We start from the raw sequence: 25,413 nt of genomic DNA, 5'->3' as shown, positions 1-25,413 counted from the left end.
AAAAATTACTCACCCTTTAAATCAGGGGTGTCAAACTGCGGTCCTAGGGGGCCGCAGCCCTGTGTAGCTTAGTTCTTTCCCTGTTCCACCATAAATGATTCAGCTCAAGAGCTGTGTGGTAATTAGCACAAGGAGTTGAATCAGGTGTGTTAAACGAAGGGAAACCCAAAAATGTGCAGGGCTCTGGCCCCCCAGGACTGGAGTTTGACACCCGTGTACTAGTAACAACCTATCCTTGTCAGCCTTTACCTGAAAGAAAATGAAACAAATAATCAACGGATTGTTGATGTTTAATATTTAATGAAAAAAAAAATTCGGGAATTCAACAGAGAGAATGTGGTTTTGTCTGTAAATCCCATCATTCGGGGATATTGGTGACTCTAAATTGTCCCTATTGTGTGTTTATGTGTGAATGTACCTGAATATACTCACAGAAAATAGAGGAATGGAGGAAGTGTACAGTAGCACCCTGCAATCATACTTAATGTTAATATTAATATTATGCAGTTCCCTGCAAATCCATGATGTAAAAGCTTTGTTTTACAGACAGTCGAGCATGTTAATGCCATGGACTGTGGTTAATTTACGGAATTTCAAATATGCCAGAAATCACCAGAATTACTTCCCTCTGGTGAAATCACGTTATATAGATCTAACTCACAGAGGGATAATTACTTACTAAGCTCATTTTTGAAGTGCGTTTGCAATTACTTTTCATTTGCAGGATCGATGATGACAGCCTTGTGCTTACATGCTTGCTATTTCTGCTTGAAAAAAGTAATTATAAAGGATTTGTGAAATAATTACTATACTATTGTGTTCAGTTTTTGTGTTTTTCTTTTTTTAGATTTAATCAGGTGCTAAATGTATCTAAAAGCTGGAAAGAACCATTTAAACCCACTCAGTTCTTTTTGAATTGCTTCATACTATGTCATTAACTCCAAATATTCTCTGCAGATGGTATACAATGGAAAGTGATGTGATATGTAATTTAAACATAGAACACGCTATAAGTAAATCGACTGAATCTCTTGAATTCGTATTTAAAAATGCGTTTCATTCACTCAAAATTGTGGTGAGGCCTGCCGCATCAGAAACCGATAGGCCATGTAGTCTCAGTATGTAAGAAAGTAACAATGATGATCAAAACATAAAACAGTGGACTAACTGTGGTCAAGCATCATGAAAAGGGCCAGCTACTGTTACCTGTTACAAATCATGTTATCTAGCATGATTTATAACTATGGCAGGTTTGGAAGCCTGCTATATCTTGCGGATCTGTTTCGGGCCTGCGAGTGCCATGTGACAAGTCCCTTCTTTCTGATAAACATGGCTTGCTGAGACGAGTGCATACACTGGTATAATGAAGAATCTTAACAGCCAGTACTGATGGTACGGAGGCATAATTGAGATGAACATGACCTTTCATTGTTGGCCTGATCTGTTGTCTGGGAAACCCTGTCACAAGATCAGCAGAATCTCGCAGCGCATTGGCACATTGAGCCTGGAAGTGTTGAATCTTATCAGAGAGAGTTCTGAGCATCGACTGCTGGTAGCTACTTGGGCATTTCCTCAAGGGGTATGCAAATATGTGTCACCCGGCGGGCGTCCGCCTCTCGGCTTAGAGCACCTGCCCGAGACTTCAACAATGACGCTGGGCTGGGCGCTGCGCGTATCCCTATTACCGCAAGGTTAGCTTTTATGGTGCATCATTATTGAATTCTGCTGACACGCCTCCCTCCGTCTTTTTTGCGGCCACCCATCAGCGCTCGCTGTCGGAGACGTGCGGGATCATCCTGACGGCGAACAGAAAGTCTGCTATCGGGTCTAGCTTCTCGCTGGAAGATGCATCCCCGTACAAAAGCTGCTGGGAGCAAGTCGGCCTCCGTTTATGCACCAGAATGGCCGCAGTCGCTTTTGTTGTGTTATCGTCCATGCGGCTGTTTGCTAGCGGGTGGCGGTAACATATGGTGACAGTGCACTATACTGTATATGTGAGATTACTACCTTAAACCTTCTGCTTGCTGCTGTCTTCCTAGACGCATGGTGATAAACAATATGGGCAGGTGAGATCTTTGTAAAGGGCTCCCTCCATCTGCTAAATGGAACAAAAGTGCCTTTCCGGGCTGTCTTCTAACTCACAATTAGCGGGAGGCATGGACCTGTGATATCATGGGGCCTGAAAGTGTTTTGTCCCCCGGGGGGGGGAGAGGTGGACCTATTACTGTGCTTCCCCTTGCAGAGAACTTCATGTGCTGCCCCAGCTTTTCCGAACATGGCTTTATTTTTTCAGAGATAAAGGACAAAAATAGTTTGGGAAGAGTTGTTATGCTTTAGTAGGAGGTGAGTCTTTTGTCTTGCGTGACAGCAGTTGGTGAATAGCACCGGATAACAGGCAAGGAATATGAGTGTATGAACCATAGAATCCACCTCAAACAGACAGATCTTTGGGGCCTCCTTTGTGGGCTCTTGGCATGCTCAGTGTTTGTGGTCTCTCGTTCTGCTGGTTTATAATGGTCCCCCTTTGTGCATGTCTGCTCTACTTCCCTGCTCTTCCTCATGCAGTGATTGTTTTTTTTTTATATGTATTTGGTAGTCCATTTATGTGTTTTATAGTCTTTTAGCATAATTGATATGTCTAGTTTAAGGTTCAATACATTAGTCATTCTTCAGCTAGTAGGACAGAGAGAGGACTTCCAAGGAGTATTGAAATTATATTTAGTTGACTTTATGAAGCCTGTTTATTAGTTTCTCTTCCTACATTGGTAGCATAAAATGATGTATTATCTTTCCCATGATCATAAACACTGAATGGCTTTTGATAATGCTCATCCACTCATTTTACAGCAGCTTTGAGATGTAAAACTCGGGCATGTTGTCCCATAATGCTGTGCTGTTTTACTACTGCATGTCCAATGGCAGACAAGCAGCACTGACAGCAGCAACTTATGCTGTGTCAACTCTATGACTTTCCTTTACGTCCTTCATTTAGAATAACCCCACGGGTCATTTCTAGATAGCAGAATTGTGAGGCACGATTTCAGGGACTTTCCCTTGGGGCTTAGCTGGGATGGGCACAGCGATCATCTTCAATGGACAGCGGCTGTAACGCGACTCCTTTAGCAGGAAATGTGTCATTGTAAAAGTGACACTTCCCCCAATGGAGTAGCTGAAGCATAGTGAGTGTCATTCAGGCTCCTTAATTGTAGCAAACATGTATCTACGATGCAGTGTGGGCATCTCGGAAAGTGGTGGTATTAAAAAGGACTAGTTAATGGAGTGCTTCAGATTTGGGGCTTTGAAAAAAGGTGACTGCAGCTAGAAATGATCATAAAATAATTTTTAAAAGGGTTTAAAAGGTAATGGCTGATACTACCTGATATAAAAACAGTCTATCGGTCTATTTACTGTAAACTTCAAATGTTTTTTATTTAGCAGAGTAATCTTTTTGTGCAGTTTTATTTGCTTGATTTACAGCTTTTTGTTAAATCTGTGTTTTGTTTATTATTATTTTTGTACATGGCTGATTTCCCTCTTGTAGGTTTTCTATTCTAGACTGTTCTATCTCTCTTACACACACACACACACACACACACGCACATGTAGGGTAAACATATCCTTATGGGGACCGCTCATTCATTTCAATGGGAAAAATGCTAATGCTAACTATGACAACCTTAACCCCTACCCTGCCCCTACCTAACAAAATACAAGAGTTTTTGCATTTTTTTTTGTTTTTTTATAGCAGTCACCGATTTTTATAAAATAGAGTTTTCCCTTATGGGGACCAGGAAACCGGTCCCCATAAGGGAAAAGAAATGGATATTTATCACGTTATGGGGACATTATGTCCCCATAAGGATAGGTAAACCCGCTTGCACACACATACACACACACACACACAAGTTGGTCTTCCTATCTAAATGGGGACCATTCATTCATTTCTATGGGAAAAACCCAAATCCCAGTCACGACACCCTTAACCTCTACTCATCCATAACCTTAACCATAAGTAACCAACCCAAATACAAGACTTTTGGCATTTTTACTTTTTTGATTGCTTTCACAGAGGTTATCCGAATAGGGACCTCAAAAGATGTCACTAAAGGTAGGGAAAATTCAGGTTTAACTGCACTTTGGGGACAATTTGGTCCTCAAATGTGATCTATGCAAACCCACACACACACACACACACACACACACACACAAACTTAACACGTATGATGATATGGTGCCTCCTGCAGTTCCGTGTTCCTCTGGTTGCCAGTATATACCCTGAGAGTGTGAACTTTTTGGTTGCTAGCTTCATCTCCAGTATCGGGGGCATCCTGCCCATGTTCCTGGTGCTGGCCTTCATGTTCTCGGTGTGCCTGACCATCAAGGGCTTGGTGCTGGAGAAGGAGCTACGCCTGAAGGAGGTGCTTCGGGCTGTGGGAGTGCGCAATGGCGCCCTCTGGTGCGCCTGGTTCATCGAGAACATGACGCTGCTCGCCGTGCCTTGTGCGCTTCTAAGCGTCTTGGCAAAGGTCAGTGGAGACCCACTTGAGCGGTCAAGGAGATGGACGGTCTGCACACCACAAAGCACTACAACACCATGTCTGACAAATGAAATCTACCTTCAGAGGGCTAGTTTCAATTAACGTCGTGTTATCTCGTTATGAATCAAGTCACAGCGTTACAACAGGGACAGATTGCAGCAACAAAGTTGCGGATTCTTTTGAAGTCGTTCGGTTTTAGTGCTTTGTGGTTGGATGACCTTGATTTAGGCAAACTCAGCAATCACCTTGGGGGTAGTCCTGAATAAAAACAATGATCAAGGAAACGGGAAAATGGCCGAAGCTTGATTACACTGAAATTGGTCAATTTACAACGGCGCTGGTTGATTGATTGAATATTTGACGAAATTTGGTGTTGGAAATTCGTGTGTAATCTACAACTCATGTATCTAATCCTTTCAGTTATAACTCCTACTATGTTTATTTTTTTCTCCATGCTCTTTGTTATTGATTGTTAACTTTAAACAAGAAATTGATTTGACCTTTAATGTAAAGAGACAGCTTTTTTTCCACTTGCTGTTTATTTTGATTGTGATTTGAAGAATGATTAATTCTGTCAACATTTCACCTTAATAAAGGTAGAATTAAATTACATAAAGTGACATCAAATCATATTTGAGCAAATTTGACAAAGGTAAATTTGGCAACATTTTAAGGCAACAGACATAAAATGTGAAGGCAAGGAAAAGCTGCAAACTCACTCAGAACATTATTACACATTTTAAAGAAATATTCTGTTCCATGTTGTTGGAATTTGCTGATAGTGACCAACTTTGGTAGTGATTAATTGTAAGGCATAAAACTGCAGAGAAGTATGAAACATAAGAAAATAAGAAGATGCACACGCTTGTATCTGTGAGAAGAGAGTGCGTGTTTGCTTCAGTGTCTCAAGCCGTCCAGGGCCCTCCACAAAGATCAGCTGTTTTCGGGAAAACTCTGTCCCTGGCACAGTTGAGTTTGGTTTGAAAGTTCTCTTTTCCGCTGGTTAGTGAATGTTCCAAGATTGAGTCTTCAGTGCAGCTGCAGCCCCTCATTTCGGGTAACACGTCTGCTTTGATGACGACATTCAGCTTTGGCTGAGACGGTGGGTGTTGATCCCGGGTGACTATCACCGCTTAGACTCACTGTAGCACAGCACATGGAAACCGGGCCAGGCACACATCAGACCTGGACTGGGTTCATTCACAGATTTGACCTAGAAATCACTCTGAATAACATTCACGATAACTACATCCCTGTTCAATACAACCATTCAGCCAGTAATGGGAATTATATTTTAAAAGATACTACTACAATTGTTTCATGCTAATTAGTTTAATTAATAGAAATGAATTTAAGGGGCTGCATTTCAGCAGTAATGGATATCAACTAAGACTAAAATGCAGGACTTTTTTCTAATAAACCAGTAGACACCCTGGTATATTTTGTGCAATTTTTAGTTAGGTAGGTATAATGAAAAACTTGTGTTTAGTGGTTAAATTTACTTTTGAAATTTTATTGCTTGAAAAACAATATGGGAAGATGTCATAAAAGAAAAATAAAGAAATATACAGAAACATGTTTACACACATTTATATTCATAATTTATTATCTGCAATTACATTTATAATTAATATATAAATTGCATACAAACCTCTGTAGAACAGTTAATATACAAATAAATTCAGCTTATGAAACATGAGTGCAACTGCTTTAATAAATACAACCGTGTAATTTCCATGCAGAGATATGCCACTTTATTTTAAAATATATTCCACTTAAGCAGAAAGACATCTGTGTATGACCAATGACTATGGATATGCATATAAATGGCATAATTACTTAATATTAGCCCTCTTATATTCTTATATTGTATTTAATTGCACATAACTAGCTTGCCGCTTATAATCTTAAATTATCTAGTTAGGCTTTTTAAAAATGATATAGTGTTCTCTATAGTTCTTTACAAAGGAAGTTGTATTTTTTTCATTTAACTAGGAATTTCAATAAGCCAGCAGATGCACTGTGCATTGTATTGATTTATTAAACCATTTATTGCAATTAGCATAATATAATTGAAAAGTAACAGGCATTGATTGTTGTTCTATGAATATAATTGTAACAAATTAATTTTATACTTAGGTATAAAAACAGACTGCAAGTCTGGATTGTGCTATTGTATCAAGCTGTGTGTACCTACGAGATGCATTCAGAAGTATTTGATTATTAAAATCAGTGAGAGTAAAATGTTTCGAAGGTTTCACTCTGACCCCGAAGTCACTGGCTGCACGACCCGGAAGTCACACACTGCGTGGAATTGTTGCCCCGCCCCTGACCCCTAGGTTCCTCCGCTCACTGTCACGCTCACTACCCTTGTACATGACCCTGGCCTGGATCTACTCAGTGGCCATGATGGTGAAGGGAGTGGTGCAGGAGAAGGAGGCACGGCTGAAGGAGACTATTAAGATGATGGGGTTGAAGCACACCACCTACTGGCTGAGCTGGCTCATCAGCAGCATTATCCCACTGAGCGTCAGTGCCCTCCTGCTGACCCTAATCCTTAAGGTGATTCCCCCCTGATTCATTCGCATTCAGCCATGGTGCTGGACAGGTGGATGGCTACGTGCTGGATGTTTGATGAACGGCCTGGTACGGTCCCAGGGAAAGTTACAATACTAGGGCAACCCGAGAATCCATGTTGAGGAGGACACTTTGAGCTAGGACTGGATTTGGAAGCACTGAGTTCTTGCTGTCTGCTGAATGGTCTGTCTCCTATAATCATGCATGTGTCATTAATATTTATGTGAAACAGCGGCGTGAATATTTCAGTCAAGGAATCAAGCCGGTCAAAGCACAAGAAGAAGTGAACTGTTTAGCCGAGCACAGGAGCCTTTCAGTTTTAAAGTGGTTTGTAAAACCTGAAGTAGTTCAAAGGGTCCTCCTTGACATGGATTAGGTGGTCACCCTGTACGAAACATGCATGGCCAAAGTAAAATATTGTATATTCTAGATCAACCTGATTGGCTAATAAAGCAACTTTATGACACTGGCTCTCAGAAGGTGCTATATAAATGAACTACATGCTTACTTATTTACTTACTGCAGTGTCCAGTCAGGTGCGATCAGCAAGGCTGAATGAACAGACAGTATGTCACCATTTCCCTGTCCAGTCCATGTGCAAATATACAATCAAAACCAATTCATACCAATTGTACCTTGCAATCATGTGCTTGGGTTCCACTGCATACCCTTTTTCACTTGCTTTGCTTTTCCGATAAATCTGTCACTTTTCGTTTGTGGATGATGCATCACGTGCCACATGTGCATTTAGTCGGTTGACTGATGTGCCGTCCAGCGGTGGTGGGCCTGAGTGAGCAGCCACTTCTTCGGGCGGGTTAAACCAGCTGTCCGTATCTCTGGTTGGCAGTACGGAAAGGTCCTGCAGTACAGCGACCCATCGGTCATCTTCGTGTTCCTGCTGACCTTCTGCATCACCACCGTCATGGAGTGCTTCTTCATCAGCGTGTTCTTCTCCAAAGCCAACCTGGCCGCCGCCTGCGGCGGGCTCATCTACTTCGTGCTCTATCTGCCGCACATCCTCTGCTATGCCTGGCGCGACGTCATGAGCTTCCGGGTGAAGATATTGGTGGTAGGTTTCCGTTTGCTGCTGCCTGATGAAAAGTGATCAAGCCCAGCCTCAGCACATCTGCGGGTCCTTTAGCACGGGCCTTAACCCCCAGCTCCCTGGGTGCTGCTATGGGTGGCTGCCCTTCATGGCCAGCTTGCTCTCACCTACAGAGAGCACATTGGGGGAGGCGTAAAGGGAATTTCCCCAAGGGGATCAGTAAAGTATCTATTATTATTATTAATATTATTATTATTATTATTACTAACAAGTTTGTGGACAAAATAAAAAAATTTTATTAAGATCATGTTTAGTCAAAAGTGATCATTATGGTGGACAAACAGGGGCTTCACCAGGGGGAGGGGGACATGTTTTTTGCCCCCCAATATTTCATTTGACTTTATATGTCCCCACCCCCCAATAAACAGATCTTTGCATTTAAATAATGTAGTCGTAATATTAAAATATCCATATCTTATATGGTCTTATGGACAAAAGTCTTCTACAATGTCTGTGCAACAGTACTTTCCTTCGTATTGACATTAATAATCAATGTGCTGCATCGTCTTGCTTACATTGTCCTATATAAGTATATTGTCTGGTATGTTAATATTTCCAAGTGCTTCAAGTGACTTTGCAGGGAACTCTTGACATTGCGATCCTGTGCTGCTTCCAGTGTCAGACGGATGGGACCCTGCACTTATTCGCTTGATGTGCCTCAGACCAGAATGATGTCTAGTTCATCATCTCTGTAGCATTCAAGAAATGTGTTTTTGATCCAAAGGGACATAGAAAAAGTCATTCAGTATTCCCGGGTTGTACACGTACAACATTTTATATTGTACTAGACGGGATGAAAAACTTGCTTTTCAAGCCCGGTGGCTTGTCACTCTTTGCACCTGTGACACGAATCAGATGATTGATGCTCAGGGCTGTCATCTTGGAGGGCCTGTGTCAGAACAAACGTATCACTCTTCAGCCAGCTCATCACGCAGAGGTCAAAGGCCAATCCCACATTCACCCGCTGAGCTTTCTCTGCTGACGCGTAAATTCTGTCCGTATGGGACGTCTGGCATCAGTTTGAGAAATCCTCTGAGGAAAGCTGTCCTTGCAAAGCAAAAAATGAGCGAGGTTAAGCGCTGGGCTCACCTGTGAGTAGGGTCATCTGAGCTGGATTAGAAGTCTTAATATTGCCAGTATCATCCCTTCTGACATCCTGTTGACTCTGTACTTTTCCCTAGTCTTCTGCTGCAAACTGTGTCCGTAAAGGTCTGGTTTGAAATGACTGTTCTTGGTGTCCAGCAAAACGTTCTCTGTTGCCCAACCAGAGCCTTCTGTCCAGTGTGGCCTTCGGTTTTGGCTGCGAGAACTTCTCCCGCTACGAGGAACAGGGCGTGGGCATTCAGTGGAGCAACATCAGTAAGAGCCCTGAGGATGACGAGCGTTACAGTTTTGTGGTTTCCATCATCATGATGCTTGTTGATTCCCTCATCTACTGGGTGCTGACCTGGTACATCGAGAACGTATTCCCAGGTACACGCTCCTTCCCCACCCATGCCATTTGCATCAATGTTGCATGAACAACAAACAGAGAACTCCAAAAGAACAAAGTCATGTTCTACCTTGAAACTGTTGGCTTTAATGGTGAGGGTTGCCAACTTTGGTCAGATTTTCGATTTGAGACAAGTCTGCACACGGATTTATATGTATGTAACAGTTTTATTACATCGTAAATAGTCCGTAGACTTTCCAAACTAGCGCAACACTTTTGATACAGCTAATTTTAGGTTTATAATGGAATAATATGCATTTTCTGTAAGATTCCTTACATGAGCGTCACGCCACATGTGTGAAACTTGGCAACCCTGCATAAGTAATGCATGGCACTTCAGTGAAGATGTGGAGCGGCAGCTGCAAGCAGATGAGTGTGGGGAGCTGGTGCTTCTTGGCAAGGCTCTGCAAGTGCTATAGGGCAAAGAAACATTGTATTTCAATTCTGGGGATTGCAAGCCATGGAAATCAATAGTTTGAACTAAACCCATATTTTAGTGTTTACATTTGCAATTGATTGTATCAATTAATGTATTGTGTTTGATTAAAAATAACGGATTAAGGCATTCCATTATTTAGTGGATGTCCTGCATTCCCTACCTAAACAGACTTCTTAATCAGTTTCAGCCTTTTGTCGATGGCTCTATAAGGCGAAGGAGCAAGAGTGGCGGAACCTCGCTACTGCTGATTTCCCAGCAGGCTTTCAGTGAGGCTTAAGCTTGTTCAAAGAACAGGCCCTGGAGCTGCAAAAACCTCCTAAAGAATGTCTTCCTGTGCTCTTTTCACAGGCCAGTACGGAATACCCAAGCCCTGGTATTTTCCCTTCACGTCCTCTTACTGGTGCGGAACATCCTCAGACTTTGATACCGACCAAGATCCACCAAAGGACCCTGAGCAGCACAATGGTACGTGGGATATTACAGATTATTCTCCGGGAAGATGTTGTGCCCATTTGTGATTTATGGACAGCGGCCTCCATAGCTCATTTCCATTGCTTAATAAACCAAACCGTAAAAAGTCCTGGCAATTCATATGTCATCCTCGCTTATTTGTGGCATTTTAAAATGCAAAGGCGAAACAGTTTTGTTTAGACAGCAAGCAGCTCCTGGTTGAATCTGTGGTCTACTGAAATGTGAATAGAAACTAAAATATGCAGTTGATCGAGTATGAATGCAATGTACATCGGACTGTTTTTGGGCATGTTGGCCAAAGGGGAATGATACAGACACAGAGCGAAATGGAAATATGAATGGGAATGTGACAAATTGACGCAAAAGAAATCTCACAGTATAAAAATAACAGCAGGGGGGAGTGAGCATGAGAAAGAAATCACATATATAACACAGGACAGGATGTGGGGAAGTGGATGATTGAATATGATCTTAAACATGTCTGAGAATATGAAAGTTTAAGCTTTTGTAGCTTTTTAAAGGCTATGACTATTTTTATTCCTGCAAACATCAGTGTGCATTCAACATAACATCGATATATGACTGAAGTTTAAAATGAGTCCAAAACATGGCATTAAAAAGTGTTTAGTCAGATGTATAAAGATGATGAATTTTAGCCCGTGAGATTGTTGCAGCCAAATGGAGCAATGTTCAGGTTTAATCTTCTGTGAAAAAACACGTACACACACACACACATATACACACACATAAAGAAAGAATACAAAAGCTGGTGAAATTATACATATAGACAGACATATACATAAAGCATGAAAGCATGAATACAAAAGCTAGCGATATTACACACACACACACACACACACACACACACACACACACACATATGTCAGGTAAACATATCTTTATGGGGACCGCTCATTCATTTCTATGGGAAAAATGCTAATGCTAACTATGACAACCTTAACCCCTACCCAGCCCTAGCCATAACCATAAGTAACCAAACAAAATACAGGAGTTCTTGCAGTTTTTTCATTGCAGTCACAGATTTCAATTAAATTGAGTTTTCTCTTATGGGGACATTGTGGGGACATTGTGTCCCCATAAGGTAAGGTATAGAAGCTCACACACACGCGCACACACACACACACACAAACACACACAGTAAGCATGAATACAAAAGCTGGTGAAATTCTGTCTGTACTCCAGCTTATCTAGAAAAGCCCCCTTCAAATCTGAAAGTCGGAGTCTCTGTCAGAAACCTCGTGAAAGTCTATAAAACTGGAAAGAAGCTGGCAGTGGACGGGCTCAGCGTGGACTTTTACGAGGACCAGATAACTTCATTTCTTGGACATAACGGAGCTGGGAAGACAACCACCATGTAAGTCAGGAGTGTGTCTGTAATGTTAGTCAGGTAAACGCCTCTTCTGTGAGAGACTTCTAGGGCCATTCTGACCTGTACACTGTTCTTTGGTACGTATTCCATTGACAGCAAATCCACATACAGTAAGAAACTGGAAAAAACAAGTGATTCTAATAACATGGAATAAGACCAAATGATTAAGTGATCATTTCTTTAGTCAGACATCAGTATTATCACAATTAATTAAACATTTACCTTGTTCGATATGTATTATTTTTATGTTTTAAACGTATTTGTGTTTTGAACTATTTGTTTGGGAACAGGTTTGCACTCTGAAGTGCCTGAAAAGTAAACTGCTAACAGGTGTTTACATGGAGCAAATGAGTACAAGCTGCTTAATTATCTTGTATAATCATATTTCTGTTTGGTCTGTTTTGCCACCTTTTTTTTGGCATGCAGTACAGTGTGTCAGGGAGAGAACCAGGTAAATTACTTTGCACCTGTTTGGCAATAAGTATGAAACACTTGCTATTTATAATGTGCTCCTGTAGATTTTGAGAATGAAGCCCCTTGACAGGATGAAAAAGAGGGGAATGAGGAATGTCATGAATTCATGCGAGTGACTGAGATGATTCCCCAATAATGAGACGAGTGCTTTCGGGATGGTTGTGTGGTCGGCTGAAGCTGAGCATTTGATACGGTGTAATAGGGTCAAGCGGGAGTTCCATTTTTAGCAAAAAGCTGCAGTAGCAGAAAAATTAGTAGGTTAAAGATGGTTCAGGTCATTACCTTCAGGGTGGAACAGACCATTTCCTGATGCCCCAGAATGGAAGAAGCCATTAGCTGTTGCCCTGTTATACATCACGACAGGATAGGATATTACCTGCTTCCCCGTGACCTGTCTGTATGGTATGGGCTATTACCTGACCTGACAGTGAGACATTGCATATGGGGAGGGCAGGTTTTTACATGAACAACACGGTACTGTACTTAATGCAGCTGGTATCCCTCCAGACCAACAAAACATAGAGACACAACTGAGGAATTAGCTGAAAATCTATTGTGAAAGAGTTATTTAATATCACAAATAAGTAGACTCAAACTGTTTGTGATAAACTGTGAAATATAAAGACTGTTCTCAAAACATGAGTAGTTGTTTTCACATTAAGTGACTGATTGCTGTAAATTAATCAAAGCTTGTAGATGACTTCTCTTCGTTTCCTTCATCTGTTTGAGAGCCTCTGTCGGCCTTCATTCTTGCTGCCTCTGTAAGACTCTGAAGTAGAAGCTTCTCTCGCTTGCTTACAGGATCAGCTTCATATGTCTGCTCTTGATGCCATAAACAGAAGTTATCAGTAGCAGTACTACACAGCTGAATATAATTTCACATACAGTAGCTACATTAATTTATGAGGCTTGTTTGAGAATTATTGACAGAATAACAATTTTACCTTCATATTATACAAAAGTAGGTCTACATATAGCAGATCTTTTCCTAGATTTCTTCATATATTGCAGTCAAAATAGCACTTCAGCCCCATCCTGTAATTTTCTACAATATTGCTACTCGTTTCTAAAACTTGCATCCTTTCCTTGGCTGTACTCCTCACATGGTGTATTCTGCATACCTGTTATTTTTTTCTGAAATTTAGCTATATACAGTATATATATTTTTTTATCTTTGCTCCCTTTTATAGTGTGATAACCAAGCTGGTCAGCTGGTGCTAAAATGAAAATTGGGGAAGCTTTTATGTGAAATATGCTAAGCGTGACTGTTACATGCTGGCAGTTAACTCTGTCGAAGTTCCAAGATCACTATGTCAGCAGTGTTAATGTCCCTGCTAGCCGTTAGCACCGCCTGCCTGCTCCGGTTTTCCTCTGCTCAGAATATATCTGTTATTTTCAACCATTTCCCTGTATCCTCCTTTAGTATATTTTTCTTTTTATTTCTTACCTCCTCTGCACCACCTCTCTCCTTTGTCCTTTCGCTGTTGCCATCCATCTTTTCCTACATGTTGCTGTGCTGATCTAGCTACCAGATAAGTTCATAGGTGTCCCATGTAATTAAGGCAAACTCGGGCTGTACCACTTGGTAGGGGCCGCTCGTTTACTCCCCTGAATTACCGAGAATGGTTGCGATCTCCCATCTCTAGCCGGCTTCATGGCTCAGCAAGGCATTTTCATAAACATGATATTGTTAGCCCACAGTAATCAGCCTGAAACGTTACCGACCCACCAAGACATCTCCCCAACACGCCCGATTACCACTGCGCCATTTCTGATGGGAATGATACAACCGTAATGTAGTTGAGGGGGAAAAAAAGCTACTTTATGTGGAGTTTCAGGCAGGTTTGATGTCTTACACAGTTTGATGTAATGATGTGATTATGCCCAATCATATCTTATTCGCTGTACTGATGCAGTGCTGTTGCTATATTTGGTGGAGCCCAGGAAGTCTTCTATTCAGGCTAAAAGCAGGTGCAGTGTTTTATTGGAGTGATTCTGGTACAGATAAGGTGAAGGCAGCACAATGTGACCAAGAGTACTAGCAGCAAGTTCCCATTCCCGATGTATCTTCTTCTGTTTCCTTGGTATATCCTTCCAGTATGAGGGGGATATGTTTAAAAATAGTGATACACATATATGTCTTCATAATTAAGTATGTCAGTAACAGTCCTCTTTCTGTTGTCAATTTCAGGTCTATCTTGACCGGACTTTTTGCACCAACGTCCGGAACAGCTTTAATAAACGGGAAGGACATTCGCACGGATATGGATGCCATCAGAAAGCATCTAGGAATGTGTCCTCAGCACAATGTGCTGTTCAAAGAGTAGGTGATTTATAGTGCCAGTTATCTGTTCGATGAGTTGGTGATTTGTGGTGCACGATATCTGTTCAGTGATTATGTGTGTTGTACTGCCAGTGATCTGTTCATTGATTAGCTGCATTACAGAACCATTTTGTTATTTGTTCAGAAAGTAGGTACTGTAATATCCTCTGTGCTTAAGCGCTGCCTCAGTACCACTTAAAGGTCAAAATTACACCGTTGAGTCAGACCTTGGGTCCAGATATAGAATTTGTGATGCATTAAAGTGTCAATAAATATGCACTTATTTTTTTCTGCCTAACATTAGCCCAAATGTGAAGTACCATATTAAAGAGCTTAGACCTGTTAGAAATCAGCCATTAGGCTCTCAGTCAGCTCTGCTGAAGCTGGCTATTCTGTGTTATGTGTTCAATCACCAGCCTGACCGTAGAAGAACACATCTATTTCTATGCACGGCTCAAAGGCAGGAGCGCAAGCGAGGTGGCGGCCGAGATGGAGCAGATGATCAAGGACGTCGGACTGCCACACAAACGCAAAGACCTGGCCAAAAACCTGTCAGGTGAACACCAATCATATGTGGTCATCTTTCTTTTCATTTTGTTTCTCTTTGACAAAATTAGCCTCGACTCCACCCCCCTGCTGGCCACCTAATCTTCTGCAAGGAAACCACAACATAGTGCCGTCAGGCTCTCAGTTAAATAACAGCATCTCTGAACTTTAAAATTATTTTTACCTGTGGGTTTTAACTAAAGTGTTAGCTAAAGGATGACAGCTGAGGCTCTGATTATGGAGATTCCATGTTCTCCCACAGTCCAAACACCTGTGAGCTGAATTGGCATCTCTAAATAGCTCTTTTTGTAAAAATGTGGGTTTCTGTCCTGCAATGGACTGGCATCCGGTCCAGAGTGTCCTGTGTTTGCTGGGATTGACTCTAGGGTACAGTAACCCTGTACTGGATAAACAGTTCTTTAAAATGAATGGAAATGTATCTAAAGAAGCATTTGAACCTTTCATGGATATGGAAACTTCAATGTTTATTTATTACAAATGACCGCCAATGAATTCTGCTACTTTGATATATATGCATATTTTTTTCATCGAAACGTTTATAGTGAATGCTTATCTGTTTGTATGTCGTATGGTATATTACAGTTGGAAAGCAAACGTTAGCATTGTCGGAAGAGTTAAGACTTAATGAACGATGGCGACAATGGAGTGATGACTGTTTTCTCAGGGGGGATGCAGAGGAAGCTATCAGTGGCCATCGCTTTTGTGGGGGGATCTAACATTGTCATCCTGGATGAACCCACGGCAGGCGTGGACCCCTACGCTCGTAGGGGAATATGGGAGCTGTTGCTGAAGTACAAATCAGGTACCTCATGACACATCCTGGTCCTCTGGTATTCTCATCAAAGTCATCCTGGGGGTTTAAAAAGGTATCCCTGTTCTCCATCAGTGCCCGCATATTAATTATTCAGCAATGAGAGCATTTTCATTCATTGGCCACTTTACTTTTTAATGTGTGTTCACAGAGTAGAATGATGTCGTCTTTTCAGTCTTGTCTCCTGTGTAGCCTTACATCAAAAGAATACGATGAGAAGGGCTTTGTCATACAAAGGCCTGGGTGACACGAGCAGAAATGTCTCTTTCGTAGACGTTACTGCATGAGCTCATCTTTAGAAATTTTATTGTCTGTCACTTTGTTGATCGTAATTTGATTTCCCTGTGTCATTGTCAAGGGATGAACATGGGTCATTATTATGATATATCCTTCAAAGGTGTCTATTTGGTTAATGTTCAGCACTTGGCTTTCATTCTCCCTGAGCCAACAGTCATTAGCTTTTGACTCTGATAGGCTTCTCCCTCTATCCTGAGTTTTATCTTGAGTACCAGTCTTCCTGAATAACGGCCTAGCAGACTGAGTCTGTCTGCGTCTCCGGAACAGCCCAACAAATGATAGCTTGTCGACGATGAACGTCTGACAGGCCTCTTAAGTTATGTTATATGCAAGTCCTTTGTCATCCATCATTTAATTCATTTTAACACTGGGAAGGGGCTGAAATAAGACCTGAAAATGTTTCCGATTTGTGCACAAGTAGGGATTTTGTTTGAGAAACGTCAACGACAGCCGATAACTGTAATTGTGTTTTTGGCAATAAGCTTTCAGTTTTAACATTTCTCTTCAGTTAATGGAACTGCACCAAGAGAAGAAATAAATAAAATGAATATATATATATATATATATATATTTTTTTTTTCTCCTTGGTGAAGTCTTTATATCATTAAAGCAAGAAAAGAGGACATTCTCATCATTATCTAATATTGTCCTTTTTTTGTACAATTAACAAAAAAAAAGTATATATGAAAATGACATCATCCCTGATAATACCCAACAAAAATCCCTCTTACTGGATGCAGCACCCACATCCCTGGATAATATGCTCCATAAGCTTCAAGGAGCTTAGAAGTAACATGACATGCTGAGAGTGACACTTTATAATCTGTAAATATTTCAAGCGTGTCGTTGCACTGAATGATTGGCTATAGAGATAATGGCTTCGGATGATCAAAACATTGCCAAAAAAATAAGTTCTCGCTTTGCGTGGGGAGGTGTCAGCATGTTCTAATCAGCTTTTTAAGATTCTGGCCTAAGGTATATTCCCCTAGGTTTCTTGACATTATATTTTATTAGCAAATTAACAACTTTGGACAGGTGCTCATCATCCCACCTTCTAACAAGGTTGAGTCTGTCAGCGTTTTGCTTCACACGCGTTCAGCCAGCCCGCTCCCGGAATGCCGTTACATATAGACCATGCTGTTTTATTTGATTGCTTTGGTTGATGTGCCTCTCTCTTCACTGGAGGGAGGCTGTGCTTTAGGTGAATGTACCATTAGTAATGCTCAAAATGCTTTGTATATAATCCTGTGTGGTGACACGGTCTAAAGATACATTATGCATTATGTTGACTTGTGATGGAAAGATGGTCCCATTAACCTTTAGAACCCGACAAACGCGGAATGCGCCGATTTTCGCACCCCATAATCCCAGGCTTGTAACGCTGGATAGGTATAACGCACATACATGAATCGCATATTTTTGGAATCGAGAGAACTTACTCAATATGGCTGTCCAAGCTGCCACTTTGTTTGCTAAAGTATTCCAGAGTAATCCTGTGTGCAATGAGGCATATATTTGAAATATTTTCCACCAAAAAGCACCCTTAATAATCCATAAAACATCAATATTATTCACATTATATGGGAAACAAAGTGCATATCTGCTTCCGCAATGATCTACGTCAGGGGTCACCAACTCCGGTCCTGGAGAGCTACTATCCAGTAAGTTTTCAATCCCCCCTGGCTTCTGATGAGCCACAGCTGTTCTCAGGTAAATACCAGGAGCAGGTGTGGCTCATCAGAAGCCAAGTGGGACAGAAAACCTACTGGATAGTAGCTCTCCAGGACCGGAGTTGGAGACCCCTGATCTACATACTACCCCTCTGGGGAAAAAAATATTTATTTTATAATTAATTAAGTTTCCTCAAAAATGTCTTTTTTCACACAACACTGTTTTAACACTAAAATCTCATTATAATGCAGAAACAGATATTTGAAGTTTTAATAATGATCATAATTATTGCTAAATAATAATAATGATAATCATTTTATAAATAATTAATGAGCCAAACAGACAAAATCAGATTGGACTGCCATGCTCTGATTAGTCTAACTATACAAATCCATCCATCCATCCATCCATTCATCCATCCAAACATCCATCCATCATTTTTTGTAGCCAATTGTCATATGCAAGGTCACTGGGCTCCGGGACGTATTCTGGAAGTTAGACAGGGGTGCCAACCCATCGCAGACTATAAATGCAACTAAACAAAATGTAGAATAAGTATCTAATGTGTAACATATATTATGTAAATGAGGATATTGCTATTTACAGTTGAATGTATATTTAATTGTATTGTGTCTTGTGTTGTGGTGTCACGCATAGTTGGTAGGATAAGATGAATAGATTAGTGGCACCAGTGGGATTTGAAATACCCAAGAGCTTTTTTTTGTTTTAAGGATGCTGACGATTTATATAAAAAAGGATTTATTTCAATCTTAAGAATTGTTGCTCAGGGCAATGTAATTCTTGAAGCTGACCTCCTAGGCAGCAAAGCATCGCAGTAAATATCAACAGAACAGTAAATGGATCCGACTTGTTTGGAGAACGCAGACAGCATTCATTTTACGTGCCTCCTCTCCTGCGAGCTCTGAGGGATGTTTTCCGGCAGTTTAATGTCGCGTCCAGCTGCGTTTGGGACGCCGTGCACATGCCGGGTCAGCCGGGACTCGGATCAGCGAGGTATGCAGCGCCGTGCCTGAGGTTTAGTCCCTGTGTTCTGCTCGGAGTGCCAGCAGAGGGCAGGTGACGTCGACTGTTAGAGTAACATTAATGGGGGCAGGAAAATTTATTCAGTGCTTCTGTGCCCTGACCTTTCAGAGAGGGGAAGAAAAAACCAGGGAAAGCCTGCTGTGATTAATCTCCAAGTTCATAACGTTATTCTTGATCGTTCAGCCATATCACCCTTCTCTGTTCTCCTCTCCATCCGCTTTCGCTCTATTATTTATGAAGATGCTGCCACTAATGGCCCCGCCTTATCTCCACACTGCTTGTATTCAGGAGCAAGTTTGAAAACAGTGCTCTCTGAATGCCGCTAAAACGGTTTAAAATTTGAGAGCTGCAGTAAATACCCTACCCCTCTTCAGGCGGTAAACCTCAACTCTTATGTATTAGGGAGTTCATCATTTTTTTAAGAGCAGATGGATGGGCCGACCATTGAATTATCAGACGCAATTGTCGGCTGTGGTCAGTTTTGTAATATTACCCAATTTTCATTTTATTGTTAGAATGTTCTACTGTCATTTCTTTCTTTTCAGTATTTCTCTGAACGCAAAGGATAATATCCCATCGATGATATATAAATTGCCCAGTAAATGACGCTACATTTATTTAATATGTGTTAGTATCATACGTATCGCAAAAGGTGCATGGGCAGAATTTCGGCGTGTCGCCATTATTGTAGCAGGTGTCAGAGGTTCAGCAACTGCAGATATGTTGGTCAGTAATTTCCATAATGTTATTCCAGCAGTGAAGTATCCAGTAGCATTAATGCCTGTGTATAGTAAACCATACATTTTATTCTATAACCTTTCCTGAAATTATAAGTATATAGACTTGACATATAAGAAACATGTATACTTGTGTGTGTGTTTGTGTGTATAGGTCATAACTCTCTCTGAAAGGTGTTTATTCCATATTGAATCAGGCTTGTCTATTCTTCCAGTACAGGCAGGAGTAGATGACCTGTCCTGGTTATGGATACATGACAGAGATGTAGCTAGCAGGGGGTCACTGTGCTTTTACTTGATTGTCCCACTCTCTTGGTTTTTCTTATTACATATTAAATCACGCTGACATTGGAGACAACCCAAGGAGTGTGGGCTTAGGGTGCATTGACCCTGATTGTCCTTTTGATTTGCCCACTGCTGTGTATGTATGCAGATACTGTATATAGACCTCCTGTCTGATAACTTATAGAAAAACGTTATAGCTTAATGTAACTTACAATATTATTATCGTCAATGTATAACTATAATATAATTTGCATATTATATACTATGAATTAGATTTATTACATTTGGTCTTGTCAGCTAGCTTAATCGGCTCTGCATTAGCTATAGGGGTGCCAACGCTCATGTATCTCGTGTGACACGCTTTCTGACTCTCGGAAGAAATCTGTATTATTCCATTATTAAACTATAATTAGCTACATCGAAAGCACTGGGGTAGCTTGCAAGCCCTACAGACTATTTACAAGGTAATAAAACTTTCACATACAGGTGAATACATGTGCATGTGTGTACAGACTTATCTCGACTTGTCTCACACCAGCCAGCTGTAACAACCCTGTAGCTAGCTGACTAGCTGGTGGGTTATAGGAGTTTCACTGGCAGTTTATTTGTCTTATTTTTCTGGTTCCCCTTGATCTGACCTCCCCCACCCCCCCCCCATCAAACTGAGAAGTGCAGACCCAGTTTCGTGGCGACAGTCGCCAGTTAACGGCGAAACACCCCGCGGAGAGACCGTGCCGCGCGGACAGAGCCTCGAGTAGCTCTCGCAGGCAGGTCGCGATAGTAGCTGCGTGGCGGAGATTGCTCAAATAAAGGAGATGCAGAAAAGGCCCTGGACTTCAAATTAGAGAGTAGGGCGACGTGTGAGGCCGGAGTTAAGGACGGATCTGGTGACCTGTGGGGAGCATGCGGCTGATTGGCCCTCACCGGGAAATTGAGAGCCTCCCTTTGGCCTCTTCCCCCCAGCATACATCGGATTTTCCAGATAAAAACCACCAGGGACTTATTGCACTTATGGATAATTCACTCAGCAGACATTCTTATCCATGCAGCTACACATGGCCCAAGCAGGAGAGGCGAGCGGCCTGACAGACACATGTCTGCACTCGATATGAGTCTGGAAATGTGGTAATGTGAGCTAGAGAAGGACGTCTGCAAAACTAAAACACGGTAGTTCTGGCATATCTGCTCCTAACACAGTTCTAAGGGGGTGGGTGGGTGGATTGGCGGCGGGGGTGGGGGGGGGGGGCTACGGTCCTCTTTTGTAATACAGTTTCAGCGGTGGAGCCGTCAACAGTGAATATGTGCTGACTTCAGCGGGGCTCTCCAGCTGAATGAAATTACCGTCTCCTTCACGCCTGCTTTCATCATTCTGTTGGGGAAGAAATCTCAATGTCCTGGCTGGTGATATCATTCACCACAGAACGCTTCTGAACACCGAACGGGGAGGGGGCAAAAGTCGTGTCCATTTTTTAATAATAAAGTAATCTAGACTGTTATTAATTAAGTTTTATTGGTTCGTATAAAATTATTTGCTTTTATTGTTGTGATTGTTCATCACTGCATTCATAATCATGCTCCAGAAGTTACCCTGGTCCATAGGTGGTAATACTAGACAAGGAGATAGTGAAGTGACCGCCATACGGAGTGATTACACATCCATCGCATCAATGTGATGAAGGTATCTTTGCTAAATAGCTGTCGGTGTAAGATAAACATGATGCGTGACTAAACCTGATTCCTCTATGGGTTTTGGGGCTTCGAGTTCGGATTTGCCTACATGTCCTATTGTGGTAGAGCTGATAGCGTCATTGGATTAATGGTGTGCGATGCGCTTTCTGGCATCACATTTCTCAAGCCTCTTCAAGCCATTAATGGAATATACATGGAGACATCAAGGACCTATTTAGGCAAAAGAAGGCACTGTATGACTGTAATGATGCCCCTTTCTCTCCCTCTACGCGTCTCCCTGAGTAAGAACCAATCAGGCTTCTGAGCATGCCCAAACAACACCGGCTTGTCCTCAGCTATCTTCTGATGGCTCCGTAAGATGAATCCGGCATTGGCGGCAGTGACGGCGAGGATGTGGCACGGCGTGTCACATGTCCAGACAAATGGATCTTCTGTCTGGGGTAGCTGGGAGCACAGTGCTTAAGGACAAAATCCAATTGCTTGTTGATGTCCCAGCAGTGGCCCTGCTATCAGTTGCTTTAGTACTGGAGGAGGTCTGGTTCGGTTTCCAAGGCAGTAAAATTTTGGGTGAAATTATAAAGCGTGTGGAAGTGTCATATAAGCAATTGAAATGTTAATAGCCAGCAGTATAAATGGGTAATAATATACAGTGTTCATTAAACTCGTAGTACAGTAGGCAATTTTACTCTGTATACTCTGATAGTAATTATAATTTGTAGTAAGTATAATTGTAAACTCTGATAGTAATCTGATAGCTGATAGTATTCTGGTAGTAATGCACACTTAGACAATAGTGTTCCCCTTGATGTCTGCAATACTATTTTCTTATTTATCCTTCTACTTCCTACATCACGAAATGGAACTGATATAAAAACTGTGAGATGGGAATGTGCATAAATTAGCAAGTTTTGCATGCAGACAGAAGTGCTCCTTTTCGTGGGGATTTCATTGGTGACAGCTGATGATGTTAATGTAATTTCCTTCAGCGTTTCAACCAACACCTGTTTCCTCCCTAAGCAGTTTAGAAGCTGAGAGCATCCCGCATGGGAGCATATGCAGTTTACTTAATATCACTGTCCTTGCCGTACGATCACAAGAAGGGCTGGTGTGGCACTTTAGTGGATGGTGATTGAGCAGAACCATTTCCTGAACGGATGGACCACAGTGCTTCAAAATGCAGCACCAGTCTTTTCATGTCATCTCTTTGTTTCACTCATCCTCATAATCAGATGAGCCACTGGTAACTTCTGACCCTGTCGTTTCCATGGCTTCCACCAGGACGCACCATTATCCTCTCGACCCACCACATGGATGAGGCCGACATCCTGGGGGATCGGATCGCCATCATCTCCCATGGCCGACTCTGCTGCTGCGGCTCCTCACTCTTCCTCAAGAAGTGCTTCGGCAGTGGGTACTACCTCACGCTGGTTAAGGCGGGCCAGAAGAGCATGTCCATAAGGCACCAGGATCTCCCTCAGAGTCAGGTGGAACAGGTAACTGGGCTCTTAGCCGGGTTAGGGGCTTGGTCTGTAGTGTGGTTTCTAGTTTGTGTGATTGAGTATGTACATGGGCAACACACTGTGGTACAGGTGTTAGAGTAGCACGTTTTGTAGTGTTTGGGAGGTTGAGTCTATGTTGTAGGTGTTTGTTAAGTCTGTGGTGTAGATCTGTGTATTAATGGGTTGATTCTGTGTTTTAGGTTTGTGGTCTACGTATTATGTGAAATGGGTTGATATATTCTAGCTGTATGTATAATTGGTTGATTTGTTCTAGATGTGTGCATTATTGGTTGATGTTATAAACGGGTTGATTTTGTGATCTAGGTTTGTGGTCTGGGTGTGTGCTTATGGGATTCTTTGGTTTTGCCGATTAAGGTCACTTTGTGTTAATTCATCGATCAAGCAAATAAAATAGTATAATGCGTCTGTATAATCCCTCCAGCTTGTTTCAGGAAATCCCATGATTATTTATTTCCACACATCACACTTGCATGTGTTTTGCGGTTGGTTTGAATTAGCGACAGTCATAAACAGCAGGAATGCGGGGTTCGCCTACAGCCCCATTCCGTTTTGGTGCCTCGCAGCGGACGCCCACTGCTCCGTTACTGGGTCTCGCTGCCGTCGAATGCCAGCTGTTATTAGGGATGCATTTGATCTGCCGCCTCACAGGGCATCTCGCCCCTAATTGTAGTCAATACCAACAAATGGCAGGCAGTGGAAATAATTAGCTGAAGTGAGGTGCCGCTGAGCCGCGCGTGGGGCCCCACGTGGCACGGTCGCGCGGCGCTGCTTCCCGGGGCCGCGGGCACATCCCATGCGCGGCGCCTCCTTTCACAAGACGCTGGCTCGCGGCTGGAATTAAGGAGTACAGACGCTGTGCCTACCAGGAGATTTGGCGGCCACGCTTGACCGGTTTAACCCAGTAACAATAAATGTAGAGCGTGGCATTTCCTGTTCTTACTGACGCGCCTCTCGCTTTAGGGGACAAAAACACACTGAGGATTATGGGAGTGCTTAACAGCCATGAGTGGCTTGACTCTTATGGGGTGTGGGGGGGTATTTATCTGCAGCTGACTACGGCTCTGCACTCCTGAAATAATAATTCAGATAAAAGCTTCCTAATGCAAAAACAATTAAAACTTTAAATGACTGCAAATAATTAAAAATCGAATTGTTGCAGTGAGATAAAAATTACACAAGCTGTCACACCCTCCGAAATGTTGCAGCAGTCTTTCTGTGTAGCCAAACAGTGTCATTTATCATATTGTGTTATTGGGCCATTAATCGTAATTAATATATGGATACAATTAAATGTAGTTACAATAAATCCCAGCACTACATCAGTCCTTCCATTTTATTTTACTACAATGTGCTATTAGCAAGTCACCCCTCGACATCTCCTGCCAATCACAGGATGCTTTTGTGGCAACTGGTAGCAACAAAAATTCCTTCCTAATACAAATTTCTAAGTGATTAGTCATAAAAATTTACAAGAGGTTGAAGGAGCAGATATTCCTTTGCAATGAGGAACCACTTGCTACGGATGAAAGTGATGTTTGATTGTAATTTTTTATTTTTTTTTGTGGACAGTTTAATCAACCTGTCTGTCACGTTTGGATAAATCGGGTTCAACAATCACCCTCATTCATCTCTGTCCTGCCATTCGACCACCAAGCTCATGAGAGTGGGGAGATAATTATATTTATCCGAAATCTAATACAAGGGCAAATGACGACAAGTTGCATGTAATCTGTTTTTTCGACTATCCCGGTATTGCTGCCCTGCCTTCTCCCTGACAGAAGATCAACCCAGCCCGGGGCGGCAGCGTAGACGAGGGCATCGGGAGTCGAAAGTCGATCAGCTCCTGCCTCGCAGGTGCGGCCCATCCCGCTTCAGGAGGTGACCATTTGGCCTCCGGAGTGCTCCATACACGCCCCCCCCCCTCCCCCCAAAATCCTGGCAACAGCACAGACACCCCTGTTGCCTAATTTCATCAGAGCACGT

General features: G+C 42.1%; 1 protein-coding gene across 1 annotated transcript in view; it reads left to right on the top strand.

Moving 5' to 3' along the window:
* LOC111842617 (phospholipid-transporting ATPase ABCA1-like) overlaps positions 1–25,413 on the top strand; it is a 163,064-nt gene that overhangs the window by 50,110 nt on the left and 87,541 nt on the right. Inside the window, exons 15-24 of the mRNA XM_023809414.2 lie at positions 4,304–4,526; positions 7,963–8,184; positions 9,489–9,693; positions 10,500–10,616; positions 11,826–11,997; positions 14,678–14,809; positions 15,226–15,365; positions 16,041–16,178; positions 23,189–23,403; positions 25,209–25,284. Coding sequence (XP_023665182.2) covers positions 4,304–4,526; positions 7,963–8,184; positions 9,489–9,693; positions 10,500–10,616; positions 11,826–11,997; positions 14,678–14,809; positions 15,226–15,365; positions 16,041–16,178; positions 23,189–23,403; positions 25,209–25,284 — 1,640 coding nt within the window. The remainder of the gene's footprint in view (positions 1–4,303; positions 4,527–7,962; positions 8,185–9,488; positions 9,694–10,499; positions 10,617–11,825; positions 11,998–14,677; positions 14,810–15,225; positions 15,366–16,040; positions 16,179–23,188; positions 23,404–25,208; positions 25,285–25,413) is intronic.

The sequence above is a fragment of the Paramormyrops kingsleyae genome, chromosome 12 (assembly GCF_048594095.1).
Source record: "Paramormyrops kingsleyae isolate MSU_618 chromosome 12, PKINGS_0.4, whole genome shotgun sequence".
Lineage (NCBI taxonomy): Eukaryota > Metazoa > Chordata > Actinopteri > Osteoglossiformes > Mormyridae > Paramormyrops > Paramormyrops kingsleyae.
The sequence above is the reverse complement of the archived record's forward strand: the minus strand, read 5'-3'. Positions and strand labels throughout refer to the sequence as shown.